This window comes from Moschus berezovskii, chromosome 1 (genome assembly GCF_049115385.1).
Source record: "Moschus berezovskii isolate FMDL1 chromosome 1, NW_MosBer_1.0, whole genome shotgun sequence".
Taxonomy (NCBI): domain Eukaryota; kingdom Metazoa; phylum Chordata; class Mammalia; order Artiodactyla; family Moschidae; genus Moschus; species Moschus berezovskii.
In genome coordinates, this window is record NC_142460.1 from 104,800,938 (window position 1) to 104,818,388 (window position 17,451).

Below are 17,451 nucleotides of genomic sequence, written 5' to 3' on the forward strand. Positions count from 1 at the left end.
CGGGAGGAGCGGCCGGGAGGAGCGCGGGCGGGCGGGCGCTGACCCGGGCCGTACGCGGCTCTAGTGCCCCGGGCGCCGGCTCCGGCCCGTTTTATGCCCCGCGCCCGGCGCCCCGGCCGGGGGCCTCCTCCTCAGCAAACGGGGCGGCGGCGGCGGCTCGGCGAGGGGCCGGGCTGAGCCCGGGGGGTCCGGCCCAGCAGCGGCGGCCGGGATCGCGAGTGGGGGAGGGGAGGGAGGGGCTGGAACCGGGCAGGGGAGGAGGGAGGGGCTGAAGGGGAAGGGGGAGCGGCGGGGATGGGGGAGGGGAGGGACCAGGGGGCGCAAAGCGGGGAGGAGAGGCGGATCTGGGGCCCCCATCCCGCCACCCGCTGCCGGCGTCCACAGGGCAACTGGACCAGGAGGTGCGTGTCCGGCCCGGGATGGGAGCCCCAGGCCACGGAGGGCCAGAGACGGCCTGAGGCCTGGGCCGGCCACTGCGCTCGGACTGTTCCTGCCGGAAGGATGAAGAACTGTCTTTAAGGATGACAACGGGCAGGACGGGCCCATCAACCCATCCTCGCCTGTCTCTGGGCCCACAGCACCTCTCAAACCCTACACCACTCTCATTGCCCAGCCTGTGTCCCTACCTCCCCTCTGAGATCTCCTCTCGTTCCTCTGTCCCTGGGATAGGAGCTGAGCCAGAAACAGACTGCATCCCCTTTCTGTCGGCTGACGGCTGACAGCGTTTCTCTCCGTACTATTACCTATGCTCGGGCCCATCCAACCATCCTCCTCCCCAGCCTGACACACTTCCCCACCCTCTTCCTTCACCTGGGGGACCCTCTGCCTCTCCACCCTACCCACAACCTCTGCTGTCTTGCTTTCCTGGTCGTGACAGCCTCCCTACCACCTCCCACCCCCACACTCCCACCATCCTCCCAACCATCCCAGCACCCTCCTTCTTAATCTTGGGAGGCATCTGGTCTGGCTGAACTGGAGAATTCCGGGATCTAGGCCATACTCCTTAGCAGACAGCCCCATCCTTGGGAGGAGGAGCAGGGGAGAGCCTGAGGATGAAGTGGGGGGTGGGGGAGGAGGTGGGAATAAGGTCAGGCCAGGAGGCCCCTGAGGACAGACTGTGGGGAGAGTGGGACTGAGGAGAAAGCAGAGGAACGAGAGCCAAGGCCAGTGGAAGAGGGGGGCCAGCAGGAGGTATTTGCGGGGGAGGTTCAGCAGCTGTCTTTCCTAAGACAGGGACACATGGGCCTGGTTATTCCTCTTGTCACATGTGGAGTGGTAGGAGATGGGAGAGGGAGAAAGACAGGGCAGGCAAAGAGGGCCCTGGCACAGAGATAAGTGGGCTTAGCCATCAGAGCCATGGGGCACCAACCCAGCTTAACCCAGCACAGGCACCCCCTCACCTTGAAGTCCTCTCAAACTGTCCACACTGCTTCCTGGCAACGGTGACCCCTGACAGGGTCTTCTCTAATACAGGCAGTACCCACATTCCCACTGCCAAAGGAGGAACAAGACATGACCCCCAGTGTGTTATTGGTGATGAAAGCAGGAAAGCAAGAGCCTTAACGGATTTTAGCAGCAGGTGTGTTGTCCAGGGAAAGGAAATTTGTACAGCCAGGAACCGAGAGACCCACCAGTCTAAAACCAGACCTCTGTACCTCTTCCTGAGGGGTGAAAATGTCCTGCCAGATTCCTCCTAGAAAAAAAACTGTTTCCCTCCCATCTTCTCCCCCAGCCAGCTCCCAGATTTCCCAGCTCTTAGGAAGAGACAGATCCCCCTATTCAAATCCTCCGTGTGGTATGCGTGAGTGGGAGAGCTGGGCTCCATTAGTGAACCATGGTCCAGGCAGGGGCTCCAGGTCCTACGCAGATGGGAGGAGAAAGCGTCACTTCCGGGGGCCATTGCCTGTGTCCAGTGGCTCCCTGCTCTCTGATTGGGCAGAATTGGCCTGGGCAGGCGTGTGACCCCAGTGCCCCAGAGGGGCTGTGCCCCAACAGCCACCTGTCTTCCTACCCATCTGCTCCCCAGAGTGCTGCCTGCTCTGGACCTGAGTCCTGGAGCCCTTCTCTACCCGGTGAGTGGCAAGCCAGGTTTGGAGTTAAGTGAGGGTAGGAAGGACAGGAAAGAGGAATTGGGCTCTCTGCTGGGGGAGGGGTAGGCAAACTGGAACCTCCAGGCACTGACCTTTGTCGAGAAGAGTGTGGCCTTCCCAGAATGGGAGGAGCAGGACAGAGCAGGGGTAGGGGGTGGGGTGCTGGGTTCTGAGGGACTGATAACAGACTTAGTGGAATACAGCACAGTCCTGGCTGGCCCTCAAGAAAGGGGACATGAGCCCAGGGAGAAAACAAGAAAGAAGGTGCTCTTCGGACTTAGGGAACATGGCACCGATGTGGACACAGCCTCAACCCCCATTCATACCCAGTCATTCCTAATGAGCTTAAGAAGTTCTGAATTCTGGGGCTGGGGAAGCTGGGCCAGACAAGCCAGGGCACAAGGAGAGGGTAATGGGAGGAGGGTTCATGAATGTTGACAGACCTACAGGAAATCCCAATATTGAATCAGGTGCAGGCCTCTTTGCACAACTTGTGAAAGAAGAAGGAAGCCATGTGGGGGGTCCTGCAAAGGAACCGGAAGGGGTCTGCAAAGGGGGCAGGGAGGAAGGTGAGGGCTGTGAGACCAATACGGTGGGTGTCTAAGGTGAGGTAAGCCCTGTAAGGCAGGCATCAGCTCACCCAGCAGGTGCTCATTCCTGGGCAACTTGCTTCAGGAAGGAAGTTCCAGAACTGTTAGCCCATCTCTTCTCCTTGAATAACCAAAGAAAAACCCCAAGAGGTTTTATGTATTGGAGTAGATAGAAAAAGAATGAGAGGTTAATTTCTCCCATATCATCTTCTCAATCTTTTAATCACCGGCTTTTAGTAGTTCAGTTTTATTTTGGTCCAATACCCCTCCTCAACCCCACTCCCCAAGCTACCCCTGAGCAGGGCCAGCTCCTGGTCCTGGCCCTATAGCCATTTCCAATCTTTTCTCCAGGCTTGTGCCCCAGTGTGTCCATTCTCTATCCCCATTCCAGGTTTTCTCCAACCAAACAAGCAGGGTTGCTCAGATTTTGAGGCAGTTAGATGTGTGTGTACATATTCTGTCCTGCTGCTCTTGGCAGGGGGCTGGGGCACCAGAGCCACCTCAGAGGTGCTGAGGAACTCTGACGAAGAGGAGACACCGTGTGGTACAATCCCAAGATGACTGGAGCAGTTGGGGCTTTAGCAGTTCTAGGCTGGTCAGCATCTCACACCCTCTCAACGTCTGTTCCCCCAGCCAGGCAGAGTTTCTTTTCCTCGAAACTCCATTAATTGTTCATCATTCATGTCACTTGCAGGATAGGTTCTAGATCCTCCTTCTCCTGGCCCACCTGTGCCCCGCCCCACTCTGCCCAGAAGTGCAAGAGCCCAAGCCGCCTCCATGGCCCCAGGACGGATTCAGGGGAGAGGCCCCATTCAGGGAGCCACTCCAAGCAGACAGCCTGGCCAGAATGGAGCTGACTGGTAAGAAAACCCTTGGGAGAACTAGGGCCAAATCAGAACCTGGTAGAGGGAAAAGAGAAAGGAAATGTGCTGTGGTGGTGGGATGGGAGAGGTGGCCAGTCTCCCAGGAATAAGGCCTCTGAGCAGTAGATTCCCTGGATTTCAGGTCTGGGTCCTAAATAGGAATTTCTGGACTGCCAACCGACAATGATTTCTTCCTTATCCACCCCTTTCAACTTCACCTCTCCTCATCTAAGAATTGCTCCTCGTGGTCATCCTTCTCCTAACTGCAAGACTAACTCTGTCCAGCCCGGCTCCTCCTGCCTGTGACCCCCGACTCCTAAATAAACTGCTTCGTGACTCCCATGTCCTTCACAGCAGACTGGTGAGAATCCCCAAGCACTCTACCTTCTTCCCACTTAACTGGAGAGATACCCTCACTCCCACTACTCCCTCTCACTCCCCAATCCAATCACTACCCTTCCAATATTGTCTTAGTAAGACCATCACCACCACCCCCTGACTCGATTACTACCCCTTTACAAAGATCATGGGTTATAATCAAATACTCTCTTAAAAGCTCTAGTCTGGTTATATTACACGTGGAAGCCTATCCTGGTAATTGGGCCACCATAACCCCCTCTATTTCAGTGCCCTCTCCACCACCCCTCCAATCTTTTTCAACAGAGCCAGTGTCCAGACATTAACCCTTTGTCCACACCTGTCCTTCTGCCTGCTGTGGACTTCAGCTTGGGAGAATGGAAAACCCAGACGGTAAGAAAGCCATCCTTTCCCTTGGTTTCCCTAATCCTGTCTTCATCTGTTTACTACTGATTCCCATGGATTTTTCAAAATTTCTGAGCTCTCTTTTAAAAAAGAGTTCCACTTCAATTTGGCCACCCTAACCCAATATACATTCTACTATGGGGATATCTTCTGGACAAGATGATGGTTTGTGGCCCAGTATGTTAAATAGAGTCAAGGCTGACCATGAAAAGCTGGGTAGAGGTCTCTCATGGCCATGCCTTTGACCTATTTCCATTCAACCTTCTTTCTTTTTTTAAGGCAAGAAACAGTAGTCGATTTCTGTTGTAGCATACTATGAGCCTCCTTGACCTTTAAATTCAGATTTTTTCCCTTTTCTCAGCTTTATTGCGATATCATGGGCATATAACATTGTGTAAGTTTAAGGTAGTGTACAACGTGTTGATATAATATACATATATTATGAAATGATTAACATTAGCATCACATCCTATAATCAATATTTCTTATTTATTTACTATTTTGGCTGCGCTGGGTCATCTTTGCTGCATGGGTCTTCTCTAGCTACAGAGAGCAGGGGCTGCTCTCCAGTTGCGGTACAGACGTCTCACTGTGGTGGCTTCTCTTGTTCTGGAGCACGGGCTCTAGGGCATGCAGGCTTAGGGAGCTGCAGATCGAGGGCTCTAGAGCAGGAGCTCAGTAGTTGTGGCTCATGGGCTTCGCTGCTCTACAGTATGTAGGATCTGCCTGGACCAGGGATTGAACCCATGTCCCCTGCATTGGCAGGTGGATTCTTAACCACTGGACTATGGGGGAAGCCCTACTATTTCTTTTTTGTGGTGAGAACGTTTAAAATCTACTCTCTTAGCACATTTCATGGAGAAGGAAATGGCAACCCCCTCCAGTATTCTTGCCTAGAGAATTCTGTGGACAGAGGAGCCTGGTGGGCTGCTGTCCCTAGGGTCGCACAGAGTCGGACATGACTGAAGCGACTTAGCATGCATGCATGCATTGGAGAAGGAAATGGCAACCCACTCCAGTATTCTTGCCTGGAGAATCCCAGGGACAGAGGAGCCTGGTGGGCTGCCGTCTATGGGGTCACACAGAGTCGGACACGACTAAAGTGATTGAGCAGCAGCAGCAGCACATTTCAAGTGTACGTAATTCAGTATTATGAACTGTAATCACTGTATATTAGACCCTCAGAACTTATTCATCCTAATCTGTTCAACCTTAAGTTGGTGTGAAGAAGCAAGACGGATCTATCATCCTCTGATGACACAAAACTGGGAGGCACAGCTAAAATAACAAAAGACAGAATGAAGGTTCAAATTGCTAAAAGGCTAGGTCAGAAACAAAGATGTATATAACAGATGTATATAAAACTCTGGATGTGTGAAGTAACTGAATAAAATCCGCTTCCAACTTTTAGACCACAGTGCCCCTGCTTCCCTCACATAAATTTTTAGCCCTAGTACTTACTATGAAAAAGACCTGGGAGGGTTGGATTGCCTCAAACTTAGCATTGTAGTATTACTGAAGCAGCAGCTACTAAAAAAACTAGAGCTCCTAGGTGGTTTTAGATGTTTAACATCCACTTTGTAGAAACATTCCTGAAAAGCTCTATTCTGAGTGTACTGCACATTTAAAAAAATTTTTATTGGAGTATATTTGCTTTACAATGTTCGTTTCTGCTGTACAGCAAAGTGAATCAGCTATACATATACATATCCCGTTTTTTGGACTTCCTTCCCATTTAGGTCACCACAGATCATTGAACAGAGTTCCCTGTGCTATACAGTAGGTTCTCACTAGTTATCCATTTTATGCATGGTACCAATAGTGTATATGTGTCAATCCCAATCTCTGAGTTCACCACCCCCCATCTCCCCCTTGGTATCCACAGGTTTGTCCTCTGTGTATGTGGACTACACTTAAACGACTGCACTGAGTACTAGCTATCCTCTTTCAGACGCATGCTAATTTACTCAGGGGACCACATTAAACTAGCATGTCTCCAAAAGGAGGAAGCAACCTGAACAGTGAGAGGTTAGAAAATATGTTATGTGAGGAATGGTTTAAAAAAAGTAATAAAGCTCATGTGATTGGGTTGGAGAAGAGTGGCCATCTTATGGTAGAGCACAAAGTGCTTTAGTCTGAGGCTGAAGAAACCTCCTAGAAGGGAGTACTGCTGAGCAGGTCAGCTCCTCTGCCCTCAAGACACCTAGAATTCCCTTGCTTCCCTAGGTCTGCTGGGGACCAGGCCGGGGAGGAAGGGCAATTGCTAGTGATCCCTTGTAGATCCTGTTCTGCCATTCATCAGTAAGGCCCTTCCCTTCATCTTTATAATTTTTACGATGGTCTCGTATCTACGTTAAGGTTTTAAACATCATATGACCCTAATGTTCCGTAGAAGAAGACTAGATTCGCAGCACTAGAACCAGGAGGTAAAAGCCGTAACAGGGCAGATTACAGAATAATGTAAGAACGGGGAAAAAAAATAAAAATAAAAAGAGCTTTTCTTACTGAAATTACGTGTTAAGAGCCAGCTGGGTTACCGGACACTGGAGTTATTCAAGCAGAGGCTGATGACCAATTGTCGGGAGACTGAAGGAATTCCTGTGCTGGGTGGGACCTAGGTCCTGTCCAATTCTCAGCTCCTATGATTCATTCTGCTGGCTGCTCTTATAGGCTCCCCACCCGCTATTCGAATACCCTTTGAAGCTGTCCGCTTCTCTCTTCCATCTCTTTCCCAGGAGCGGACCAAGGCACAGGACGTTCTAGGAACCACGACCCTCCTGCTGGAGGCAGTGATGGCAGCGCGGGGACAGCTGGGCCCCACTTGCCTCTCATCCCTCCTGGTGCAGCTTTCTGGGCAGGTCCGTCTCCTCCTCGGGGCCCTGCAGGGCCTCCTAGGAACCCAGGTAAGTCCTCAGTCAAGGAAATTAGAGAATATTTCTTTCCTGACTCAGTCCCCTTAAAAAATTCTGAAAATCCTGAGGGTGGACGAGCTGACCTGCTGAGGAGTGCATCCTCCCAGTCACAAAGCCTGGGTTCTGGCACCTTATCTTCCCCACATAGACAGGCAGGCATGATATCTGGCCCAGGTCTCTGGCCTCAGGCCCATCCTCTGCCCTCAGCTTCCTCCACAGGGCAGGACCACAGCTCACAAGGATCCCAGTGCCATCTTCCTGAGCTTCCAACAGCTGCTCCGAGGAAAGGTGCGCTTCCTGCTGCTTGTAGTGGGGCCCACCCTCTGTGCCAAGTGGGCCCCACCCGCCACAGCTGTCCCGGGCAGCATCTCTCCATTGCTCACACTGAACAAGCTCCCAAACAGGACTTCTGGACTGCTGGAGACCAACTCCAGTGTCTCAGCCAGAACTACTGGCTTTGGACTTCCAAACAGGCTGCAAGGATTCAGAGCCAAGATTCCTGGTCTGCTGAACCAAACCTCCAGGTCCTTAGGCCAAATCCCTGGACACCTGAATGGGACACAAGGATCCTTAAGTGGAATTCATGGACTCTTTCCTGGGCCCTCACCCAGGGCCCAAGGAGCCCCGGATATTCCTCTGGGAACTTCAGACATGGGCTCCCTGCCACCCTACCTCCAGCCTGGAGATTCTCCTTCCCCAGCCCATCCTCCCCCTGGACAATACACACTGTTCTCTCCTTCGCCCACCTCACCCATCCCCACAGTCCAGCCCCAACCCCTGCTTCCTGAGCCCTCAGCCATCACACCCAACTCCTCCAGTTCTCTTCTAGTTGCAGCCCACTCTCACTTCCAAAATCTGTCTCAGGAAGAGTAAGGTACTCAGCACTGCCAATGTCAGCCTCCACGTACAGTCCCCTTACTTGTAGGAGAGGCCCTGGGAAACAACTGCAGCTATACAGGCATACCTCATTTTATTGCTCTTTGTAGATACTGTATTTTTTACAGATTGAAGGTTTGTGGCAACCCTGTGTTGTCAGATGATGGTTAGCATTTTTTAGCAATAAAGTATTTTTTAATGAAGGCATGTGCATTGCTTTTTTAGACTTGATGCTATTATATACTTAACAGACGACAGTATCATGGAAACATGACTTTTATATGCACTAGGAAACCAAAAACAAATTGTGTGATTTGCTTCCTTGTGATAGTCACTTTATTGTAGTGGTCTAGAACTGAACCCACAACATCCACGAGGTATGCCTTTATCAGATTTCCTGCTTTCACCTGAAACCCAAAGTCCTGGTGAAGGGTGACATGCAGGACAGAAAGAGTATAATTTTTTACTATATGCCAAAAAACTTCAAAAGCTATTTTTTAAACCATCAATAATATTCACCAGAGCAGTTAGTTATCTCTGGTCTATTTTCTGCACAAATTTACAACTTACTAATTCTCTCTGTATTTTTCATGTGCAATTCTGCAAAGGCCTGACCTGGCCTAGCTTCTGAACAGAGGTAGAACTTATCTCATAGATAAAAAGCCTATGTTTTCTGCTCAGAACTAAGGTTAGTCTCTCTACTGTCTTTACTATCATTTTTAATGAAGCTCTGATCCCCTTTTCTTAGGAGAACCTTACTCTTGAGAAATGAATGAGAGGTCTCTCAGAAAAATTCCTCTATAACAGACAAAACTGAGAGGGATTAAATAATGAGGAAACGAAAGGACCCAAAGCTACCTGAAAAGCGAAGGGAAAATGTTCTCATGGGCAACAGATCCCTCCCACCTTACCTCCCACCCTGAGAGAAGCTAACAGGAAGCTCTGGAGAGGCTTACACCCCAGGTAAGGCTGTACAGATGGGGTCAGTCAAGACGAGACTTGGATGTGACAGCTGAGCAAACAGCCAGCGCTTCAGCAGCTCAGCAGGAAGCTTTGCCAGGCGCGGGTTCCTGCTTCCCTCCTGTGGAGGTCAGGGGGAAATGCAGGAAGTGGCTTGAGTCAGCCTCCTAGGGCTCACACAGCAGGAGAGGCAAGTACAAGTCAAGTGCAAGTTGAAGGCTCATTTCCCAATTCCCAGAAGTATATAGTATCTGAAAAGCAACTCTGTGTGACCACCGTAAACTCTGCCTGGGGATGTCTAGAAAAGAAGCTAAGCTTATGGGGCTTTTTGAATAAATGTCACGTTGGTACTTAAGAAGAGGTTTATATCACCCCAAACACTTCATTGCAAAGGTCAACACTACCTCCAGAGGCTCCTGTAGGAAAAGTTATTGCAAGCTTTTCCCCTCCCACTTCAACTCCCCAAAAGACAGCAAAAGCTACCATTAGGTAGAGGAGCCAGAAACCTAGGGTTCCAAACACCACAAAAACCCCAGGGTCATTAAAGGCATTCCAAAACAACAGAGTCAAAGCCATCATGTCAGGAACTTAATGCACAATACCTTTAACACTCACACATCCCTATAAGGTAGGTTATTAACATCTCTGCTTTACAGATGAGGAGCAAGTTCCCAGTGGTTTCATAGCCTGTGAACCAGAAAAGAAACACCCTACGCTGACTTAGTCTGGAGCCCAAATGCTCCCCAGTGTGGTGCACTGTCCAATGTATCAGTGTCTCTATTTATTGGAAGAAATTTCCAAGTCCTTAGGGAGTACACGTCAACAGTTAAACGAGTTCTGAGTAGAAAACCAAAGCTCTTGGTGGGGTGACCAATTTAGGCATCTCCAGGTGTTCCCCACCCCACCCCCACTTCATGGACAGAACAGTTGCCATGGAGAAAAAAAAATCAACAAACGCACAAAGCTCAAAAGTGCCGTCCAAATCTCAGATGGTGACAATTTCTGCACCATCAGAAGAGAATCAGTTTATCCACACTACAAATTCCAATGTGGAGTCAAGGGAATGGTAAGCGGAAATTTTAATTTACTGAAATATTAAAGGAGGTTAAATCTAATGATCAAATGAAACACGTCATGGTACATGAAAGCCAGCACCCAGTACATGACATGCAAAAGGGACTGAAGACAAAAGTTTTCAGCACAGTCAGCTGAGAGACAAAGATGGCAAGACTACAAAAAGGCCATAGCCAGAAAGTTCCAGGCATACAGGGCTGGCATCTAACTTACCCTGGGGCAAATGCAAACAACTCATGGGCTGCTCCAGTGTAAACTAACTTGCCTCTATTGAACATCTAATCTGTCATTCTATCTGGCTGCTTCTGTCCCTTCCTCCCTTTACAGAAAAGACAAAAAATTGTTACACTCTTATCTCTATTCAACTGTATGCCAGCTCTTTCTTCTGCCATCCCAGGACGGCTAGAACAGTCTGCTACCCAACAAACCATTATTGGTAATTAGGTTCTCTTTCTCACCTAAATCCATCCTTCTCCAATCCGTGCAAAAAAAAAAAAATTGACTGCATGGAAAAGGTTCTAGGATTCCATAAAAATTCATCCCAACTCAATTCACCCTATTTCCCTCTCCCCTCACTCCCCCACCCCACAGTAAAGCAAAAGAAACATCTTTTCTCCAGCACCACCACCCCACCCATCCCCCAACCCCCTTCAGAGGCCATTCATTTTCAACCCATTTCTCTAAATACTATTCCTAACACCTCCAGTGGAGAAGGAAATGGCAACCCACTCCAGTGTTCTTGCCTGGAGAATCCCAGGGGAGCCTGGTGGGCATCCGTCTATGGGGTCACACAGAGTCGGACACGACTGAAGTGACTTAGCAGCAGCAGCAGCAGCAGCAGCAACACCTCCAGTAAAGACCTGAAAATGATGGGGAAGGAAAAACCCCAGGTATCCCAGCAGAACAACCAGCTCCCATGGCAAAACTGGGAGATCAAAAGAGACAACGGCTTAATACACACAGTCTTTCTGAACTGTTACCCTGAACTTCCCAGGGGAAATCAGGGTCCCATGTACTTTCTGAGACCACAAATGCCAGGCTGAAGATTGAGCTCAGATGCTGGAGTCCTTGCAAGCATCACTTCTGCCTCAACTTTGCTCTCCCCCCACTGTTAAATTAGTGACTGCAGTCAGGCTAGTGTATTGTCCAGGGCACTGGCACTGCTGCCCTGTCCATTTAACTGGTCTTTGAGGCAGCTCTCTGTTCAATGTCACTGGTGAAAACCACCACCCCTTACCCTCCCTCCAGGTCACCCCTAGAATGGAGAGCAGAGCTAGCTTATCCACCTGCTTCCACAACCACCAGATTGTTGTTCCTCTCCTCTTCAGAGTCGTGTCCCATGTTTGTGTCGAAAAGCCTCATCTCAACGCTTCCATAAAAATGATGAAATGCTTCCAGGCTATGCAGGCAACACGTTCAAGTCAATGTGATCTGACTTCCTGAGAGACTGAAAGAATTGGAAGAACATAGGCTCCTTGCCTATTCAAAAGTTCTATGCCAAATGGGTGGTGCTCTCAGGAGCCAAAAGCACAACACTTTCTCTCCCACACAGAAAATCACCTTGGAGGGGAAATGTTGGGGATGGTCAGCCAGAAGCTTGAGATAATCCTGAAGCCAGATACTGAAAGGTTGGGATAGATCCTGTATTGACACGTGATCATCTGGCTATGGGCCAGAAACATAATGTACCACAAGCAAGTTGAAAAAAATGATTTTAAAATGGGAAAACCTTTTTTAAAAAGGAAGGGAAAAAAGTCTGAAAAAATAATGATTTTAAAATGGGAAAGCCTTTTTTAAAAAGGAAGGAAAAAGAGTCTGGAAAAGTATGATTTTAAAATGGGAAAACCTTTTTTAAAAAGTAAGGAAAGAGTCTGAAAAAGTAAAGTTTAATTTAAAAAATCATGTACATAAAACAGCTACTGATTCATCAAGTTCTCCCATGGGGTCTTTCACAGGTAAGTCAGTTTCCCACTGAGTCCAGATCTCCTAAAGATGCACCTACAGTGGACAGAGAGCCAGCCCCCTTTGAACAGGTGAACAGCAGCAACTGCTATTCGGGCTTGAACTAACATCCAGGACCTGAGTGACTAAGCAGCAAGGCGAGCTTCCTGGGTCGTTCAGAAGGCCAGTTTCTTCATGAGCAGATACACTCTGGAGTCCACTTCAAATCCATGCAGGTTGTTGGCATCACCCTGCAGCCTCATGAGCAGGCCCCCATAAGACACGTAGGCAGAGCTGAAACAGAAGACCCAGTCCTGTGAGTCTGAGTGCCAGAGCAAAAACTGCTACTCAGCTGCTCTCCATGCCAGCCTAAGAAAAAAAAAGGCACCCTTCTACAGTTTCGTCATTAGGAACCAAATTTCAGACAAAGATGACTGCACAGATATGTCCAAGGCAGTGTTTTTTATATCAGAAAGGTGGAAAATACTCCATGCACAGAATAAGGGAAATGGTCAAATCAATTAAGATACATGCATTTACTGGAATGTTACACAGCTATAAAAATGTTTAGGAATTTAAAAAAAAAATGTTTAGGAAAAGCTTTAAACTGACACGAGGAAACATCTTTTACATAACATTAAGCAAATGGAACAGAACAAAACATTGTAATAAACAACATGATCTCAAAGAAAAAAGTACATAGAAAAAAAACCTAGAACATTCAAAAATGTTTATGTAGAAGATTCCCTCTGGTTATAGAATTATAGGTGACTTTTTTCCTTCTTCATATTACTTTTCTGCTTTTCAAATTTCTTGCAAAGGGCACATATTGTTTTAATAAGGTTTTAAAGAAAAGGAAAAAATAGTTGGGCAGAGAAACCAAAGAACTAGGGATTGGATTGCAGAGTAGCAAAACACACACACACAAACAAAAAAGCCTAGCAGTTTAATGACTTATGCTGCATTTAGTTCTTGGAGAAGTAACTTTCCTTGGCATTTCACACAGCAAGATTAACAGTTTCTCATTTAGATAACAGGCCTTAAGATCCTGAGAGAGGGCAAACTGAGCAGCCTACATTTAAGACTGAAACTGTTCCCAAAACAGTTCCTTTTTGGGTCCTGCTAGGTCTGAGGCACTTGAAGAAAGAAATCCAGGGAGCCCGAGGATGATCCAGATTTTCAAAGCATAGCCCAAATTCTCACAAAATGAGAAGGGAAAGGGCTCTCACAAGACCACGGAACTTACAGGCGTGTTGCTGCTTCAGTAGAAGTTTCATCTCCCTCAATCCTGTATACTTTCCCATACATGACGTACTCAAATTGGTCAGCCCTGTGGAACAATAGGGGCAGTTATTCTTAAATACAGTTAACAAAAGAAAGAGGCCCTTTAAAAAAATGGTAACTGGTAACTATATGCCAGCATCATAACACCAGGCACTTTCTAAACGTGATGTCATTCAATCCTCACAGCAACCCTGTGAGCTAGGTATAACCATCAATATGTTACTGATGAGAAAAAACTAAGGTTGAAGGAGGCTGAGGTTATTCAACAAATAAGTGGTAGAGTTGAGATGTGAACTGAGTGGGCATCCAAAGCCTTTCCATCATACCAAACTGCCTCCCAAGACACAGGGCCCACAGAGCCTAGGTCATTCAGAGCTCATTTTCTCCACTATCAAAAAGTGACAGCTCACACTGTAATCACCACTTTGGATAAACACCTGGGTGTCTGGATTCTTAAGTGCTGCAGTTTCCTTAAGCTAACACAGAGTCTGCTGATAATCATTTATTTCATGAATTAAGTAAGGGTCTTTCTATACACCTGTCAACTTAGTCCCCAGGCACATTTCAGGTGCTCCCTTTTCCACCCCTCACCTGGAAGGTCTATCATCTGTGGGGTTGTATTCACCGTCATCCAGAGTACCATCTTCATATAACGTACTGGCTATGACCAACCGGAACTTATCACCTGAAAACAACGGCGATATCAGAGGGTGAAGGACAGCTGAGATGGCAAAAAGCCTCCTGCTGTTTGTGTTCAATACTTACCCAAGTCTACAGGGTAAATCTGAATGTTTACATCAAGGATGAGATCCATCTTGAAAGATTCACTCTCACAATGCAGCCGAGACACTGGAGGGGAAGAGTGGCAGAAGTTAATTGCCTGTGGCCCAGGGCAGACTCTACAGGGCAGGGCAGACAGGTACTTCAGGGGACTGGATGCAACAGAATACTCATTCTAACGCAGTCTGTATTCACTGGCCTCTCGTCTGCCCTCACAGAAGGGCAGGCTCAATCAGAATCACACATGCAAGAAGGAAAGGGGAGACAACCTGTGGCCAGTGGGCAGAATCCACAGAAAAGAATCAAAGATACTCTGGCAATAAATAATATCCAGGTTCTAGGCCAACCTAGATCCAAAATCACTTTGGATGCTGATTGCAGCCTTGAAATTAAAAGACGCTTGTTCCCTGGAAGGAAAGTTATGACCAGCCTAGAGAGCATATTAAAAAGCAGAGACATTACTTTGCCAACAAAGGTCCGTCTAGTCAGGCTATGGTTTTTCCCGTGGTCATGTATGGATGTGAGAGTTGGACTGTGAAGAAAGCTGAGCGCCGAAGAATTGATGCTTTTGAACTGTGGTGCTGGAGAAGACTCTTGAGAGTCCCTTGGACTGCAAGGAGATCCAACCAGTCCATTCTAAAAGAGATCAATCCTGGGTATTCATTGGAAGGACTTATGCTAAAGCTGAAACTCCAATACTTTGGCCACCTCATGCGACGAGTTGATTCACTGGAAAAGACTCTGATGCTAGGAGGGATTGGGGGTAGGAGGAGATGGGGACAGCAGAGAATGAGATGGCTGGATGGCATCACTGATTCAATGGACATGAGTTTGAGTGAACTCCGGGAGTTGGTGATGGACAGGGAGGCCTGGCGTGCTGTGGTTCATGGGGTCGCAAAGAGTCGGACATGACTAAGCGACTGAACTGAGGCCAACCTAGGTGATTAAGAAACAACCTGATTTGGGGCAAGGTATTCATTCATCCTAAGGTTTCCTCTTCCTGTGTCAGGTGCTGTGCTAAGGGGATTGATTATCAAGATGTGTAAGAACTGGTGTTTGTCCCAGAGAACATATCAGTGTGCAGGCAAAGGAAGAGACACCCAGGGCAATTATTGATAAATGACAGAATAAAGATGTGTATACCAAGCAGTCAACTCTTAAACTCTGAGAAGATTTTACAAAGAGCTAAAGACTCTGAGGAACGGGATGTGAAGTCGGATTATTCACTGTGCAACCTTGGGTGGGCTGCTTAGCCTCTCAGAGCAAAATGGGTAAGACACCGCCTACTCTTGGAGGCAAATAAGTGAGACAAAGTGTGTGTAAAGTGAACAGTACAACGCCTAGTCCAGAGTGGGGAGCGGTTAGAAAAGATGCCTGGCGTCCACCAGCATCAGGAGAAAAGGCCACCCAGGCAGCGAGCACAGCTTGTGTGAAACCAGGGAGAGCTCGGGAGTCTCCGTTTTCTTATCTACAAAATTATTTCTCGAGAGAGGTCCCCACACCAGGACCCGCCGGTAGGGAAAGGCCACGCGAAAGTGGGTGGACAAGCGGCCTAGGGGCGTGCACCCGAGGAGATTAGCCCCTTCCCCCAAACCGCCCCTCCAAACCATGCTTACCTCGGTCAAACTTTTTGCCTTCCGGGTCAATGTCTTTTACATCAAAAATATCCTCAAACAGGATGCCCGCCATGGTGAGGGGGCCACGCGAGTAGCAGAGCGGCTGAGCGCGCGACCACGACGACTAGGGGTAGCGCACCCCCTCGCGTGCAGGAAAAGAGGCGCTAAGAAGACGCCCCGCTGGACCGGCCGCAGCAAAGGAATAGAGTAACGCATGCGCACAGACGAGCTGTAACGCGGCCACTTCCGCTGCCTAGCTCTCGGGGCTTCTTAACTTCCGCCCCGAACGATTGTTTCCCAGAGGTTTCAGAATTGAGGGCTGGTTTCGGGTCCAGAAAACCCCGCCCCGGGCGGCGACACGATGGGTCCCACCTCCGACCGAGGTGGCGTCGCGTCCGGCTGTCTCCCGAGGCTCTACTGCGCCCTCTTCAGAAGCCGGGTCTGGAAGACTGGAATGCTCAAGGGACCTGCCCCAGCCAGGGACCTTGATCCTTGGCCCAGAGAAGCCCGGCCCGAGCCCTACCCTGCCGGTTCGCGTGCCCGCCGAGGGCACGTCCGCACGGAGAGCGAGGGGAGCAGCACCCCGCCCCCAGGGCGCTGGCCCGGCTGGGCGCAAAACCCAGCCCTTCCTGCTGGCACCCAGGCCGGCCCGGGCCGGCTCGTCCCAGCTGGCTGTCACCTGAGCCGGGTCCCTCCAGTTTGGGAATTTGCCATGATGTCACCATGGGGAAGAGGAAAGCCTGCACCGTCGCCTTCCCTGCTCTCTTCCCTCACACCGCCCCTTCAGCAGGGCATTAACCCCAGACCCACTGCCCTCCTCGAGCCCTGCCCCTTAAGCTCTGTTCTTCCCTTTCCGCAACCACGGTCCTCTCCTAGACAAGCTCTCCTACGTGCTTCTTCATCCTGGCACTACCCTGTCCTACAGATGCCACCTCTTTCTTTACACTGCCCCTTCGTCTAGGGTCCCGGCTCTCACACCGGTCCCCTCCTGGGCACTGCTCCCTTACCCGGGAGCCCCCTGCGACCTCCCGCGCGCCCCTTCACCCCGGCGCTGCCTCCGCCTGCACACTGCCTGTTTCCTGGGCACTGGCCTCTCCTGACACCCTCCCTGACGCTGCTCCTACACCAGTGCTCACCCCCTCTGCTCTGTCCTCCGGACCCTCATAGAGAACGCAGAGCCCCAGCAGGCCGTGTTCCCCCATGGCTGCTAGACGTCAGCACCTACTCCGGTTTCTCTTTGGGCCCTGCCAGGGAGAAGCGACCTCTGTCCCCACCACGCCCGCCTCCCAGGCACCTAGACCTCCCTTCTCTCTGGCCTCACCCATTCCCGTTCCCTCCCTACCTCCACCCCAAACCCCCCCACCCCCGCACTAGCCGAAGGCCAGGTGGCTCAAAGTGCACCTCCCTGGGGGTGCTCCTGGGACACCCGCAAAGAAGGGAAGGAGAAAGGAACGGGATGAGAGAGACCGAGGGTCCTAGTTCCAAGCAACCCCTGCTTCTGGGCCTAGCGACCCCCTCCGAGTCCCCCCACCAGCTTTGTTTTTCATCCCCCAGCAGAGCACAGGGACCTTGCCTGGCCAGTCAGCCGTTGGCCCCTCCGGAGAAGCAAGAGAGGGGGCCGCCCCTGAGGGATTGGGCCCGAAATCTGATTTAGACGGCTCGGCAGCCCCCCGCCCCAGGGCCTACCGAGCCCCGGCGTGTCC

General features: G+C 50.0%; 2 protein-coding genes across 5 annotated transcripts; one reads left to right on the forward strand and one right to left on the reverse strand.

Annotated features, from left to right (window-relative positions):
- The first annotated feature begins 20 nt into the window (after positions 1-20).
- On the forward strand, positions 21-8,827 carry THPO (thrombopoietin). 4 transcript variants are annotated; one of them, XM_055408957.2, is made up of 7 exons: positions 37-1,579; positions 2,027-2,072; positions 3,375-3,540; positions 3,777-3,904; positions 4,207-4,293; positions 7,041-7,208; positions 7,425-8,827. In XM_055408957.2, the coding sequence occupies exons 3-7, from the start codon at positions 3,528-3,530 to the stop codon at positions 8,088-8,090; spliced, it is 1,062 nt and encodes a 353-aa protein (XP_055264932.2). In that variant the 5' UTR covers positions 37-1,579; positions 2,027-2,072; positions 3,375-3,527; the 3' UTR covers positions 8,091-8,827. The 4 variants fall into 4 exon arrangements, with proteins under 4 accessions (XP_088694678.1, XP_055264944.2, XP_055264932.2 ...); XM_088838552.1 differs by having other exon boundaries at positions 21-2,072; positions 7,442-8,827; XM_055408969.2 differs by having other exon boundaries at positions 24-2,072; positions 7,437-8,827.
- A 3,170-nt stretch (positions 8,828-11,997) lies between these two features.
- POLR2H (RNA polymerase II, I and III subunit H) lies at positions 11,998-16,517 on the reverse strand. Its single transcript, XM_055409103.2, has 5 exons — positions 15,749-16,517; positions 14,118-14,201; positions 13,944-14,037; positions 13,315-13,398; positions 11,998-12,362 (listed from the first exon to the last, which is right to left on the reverse strand). Exons 1-5 carry the CDS (start codon positions 15,819-15,821, stop codon positions 12,245-12,247), a joined length of 453 nt encoding a protein of 150 aa, XP_055265078.1. The 5' UTR covers positions 15,822-16,517; the 3' UTR covers positions 11,998-12,244.
- Positions 16,518-17,451: the final 934 nt, after the last annotated feature.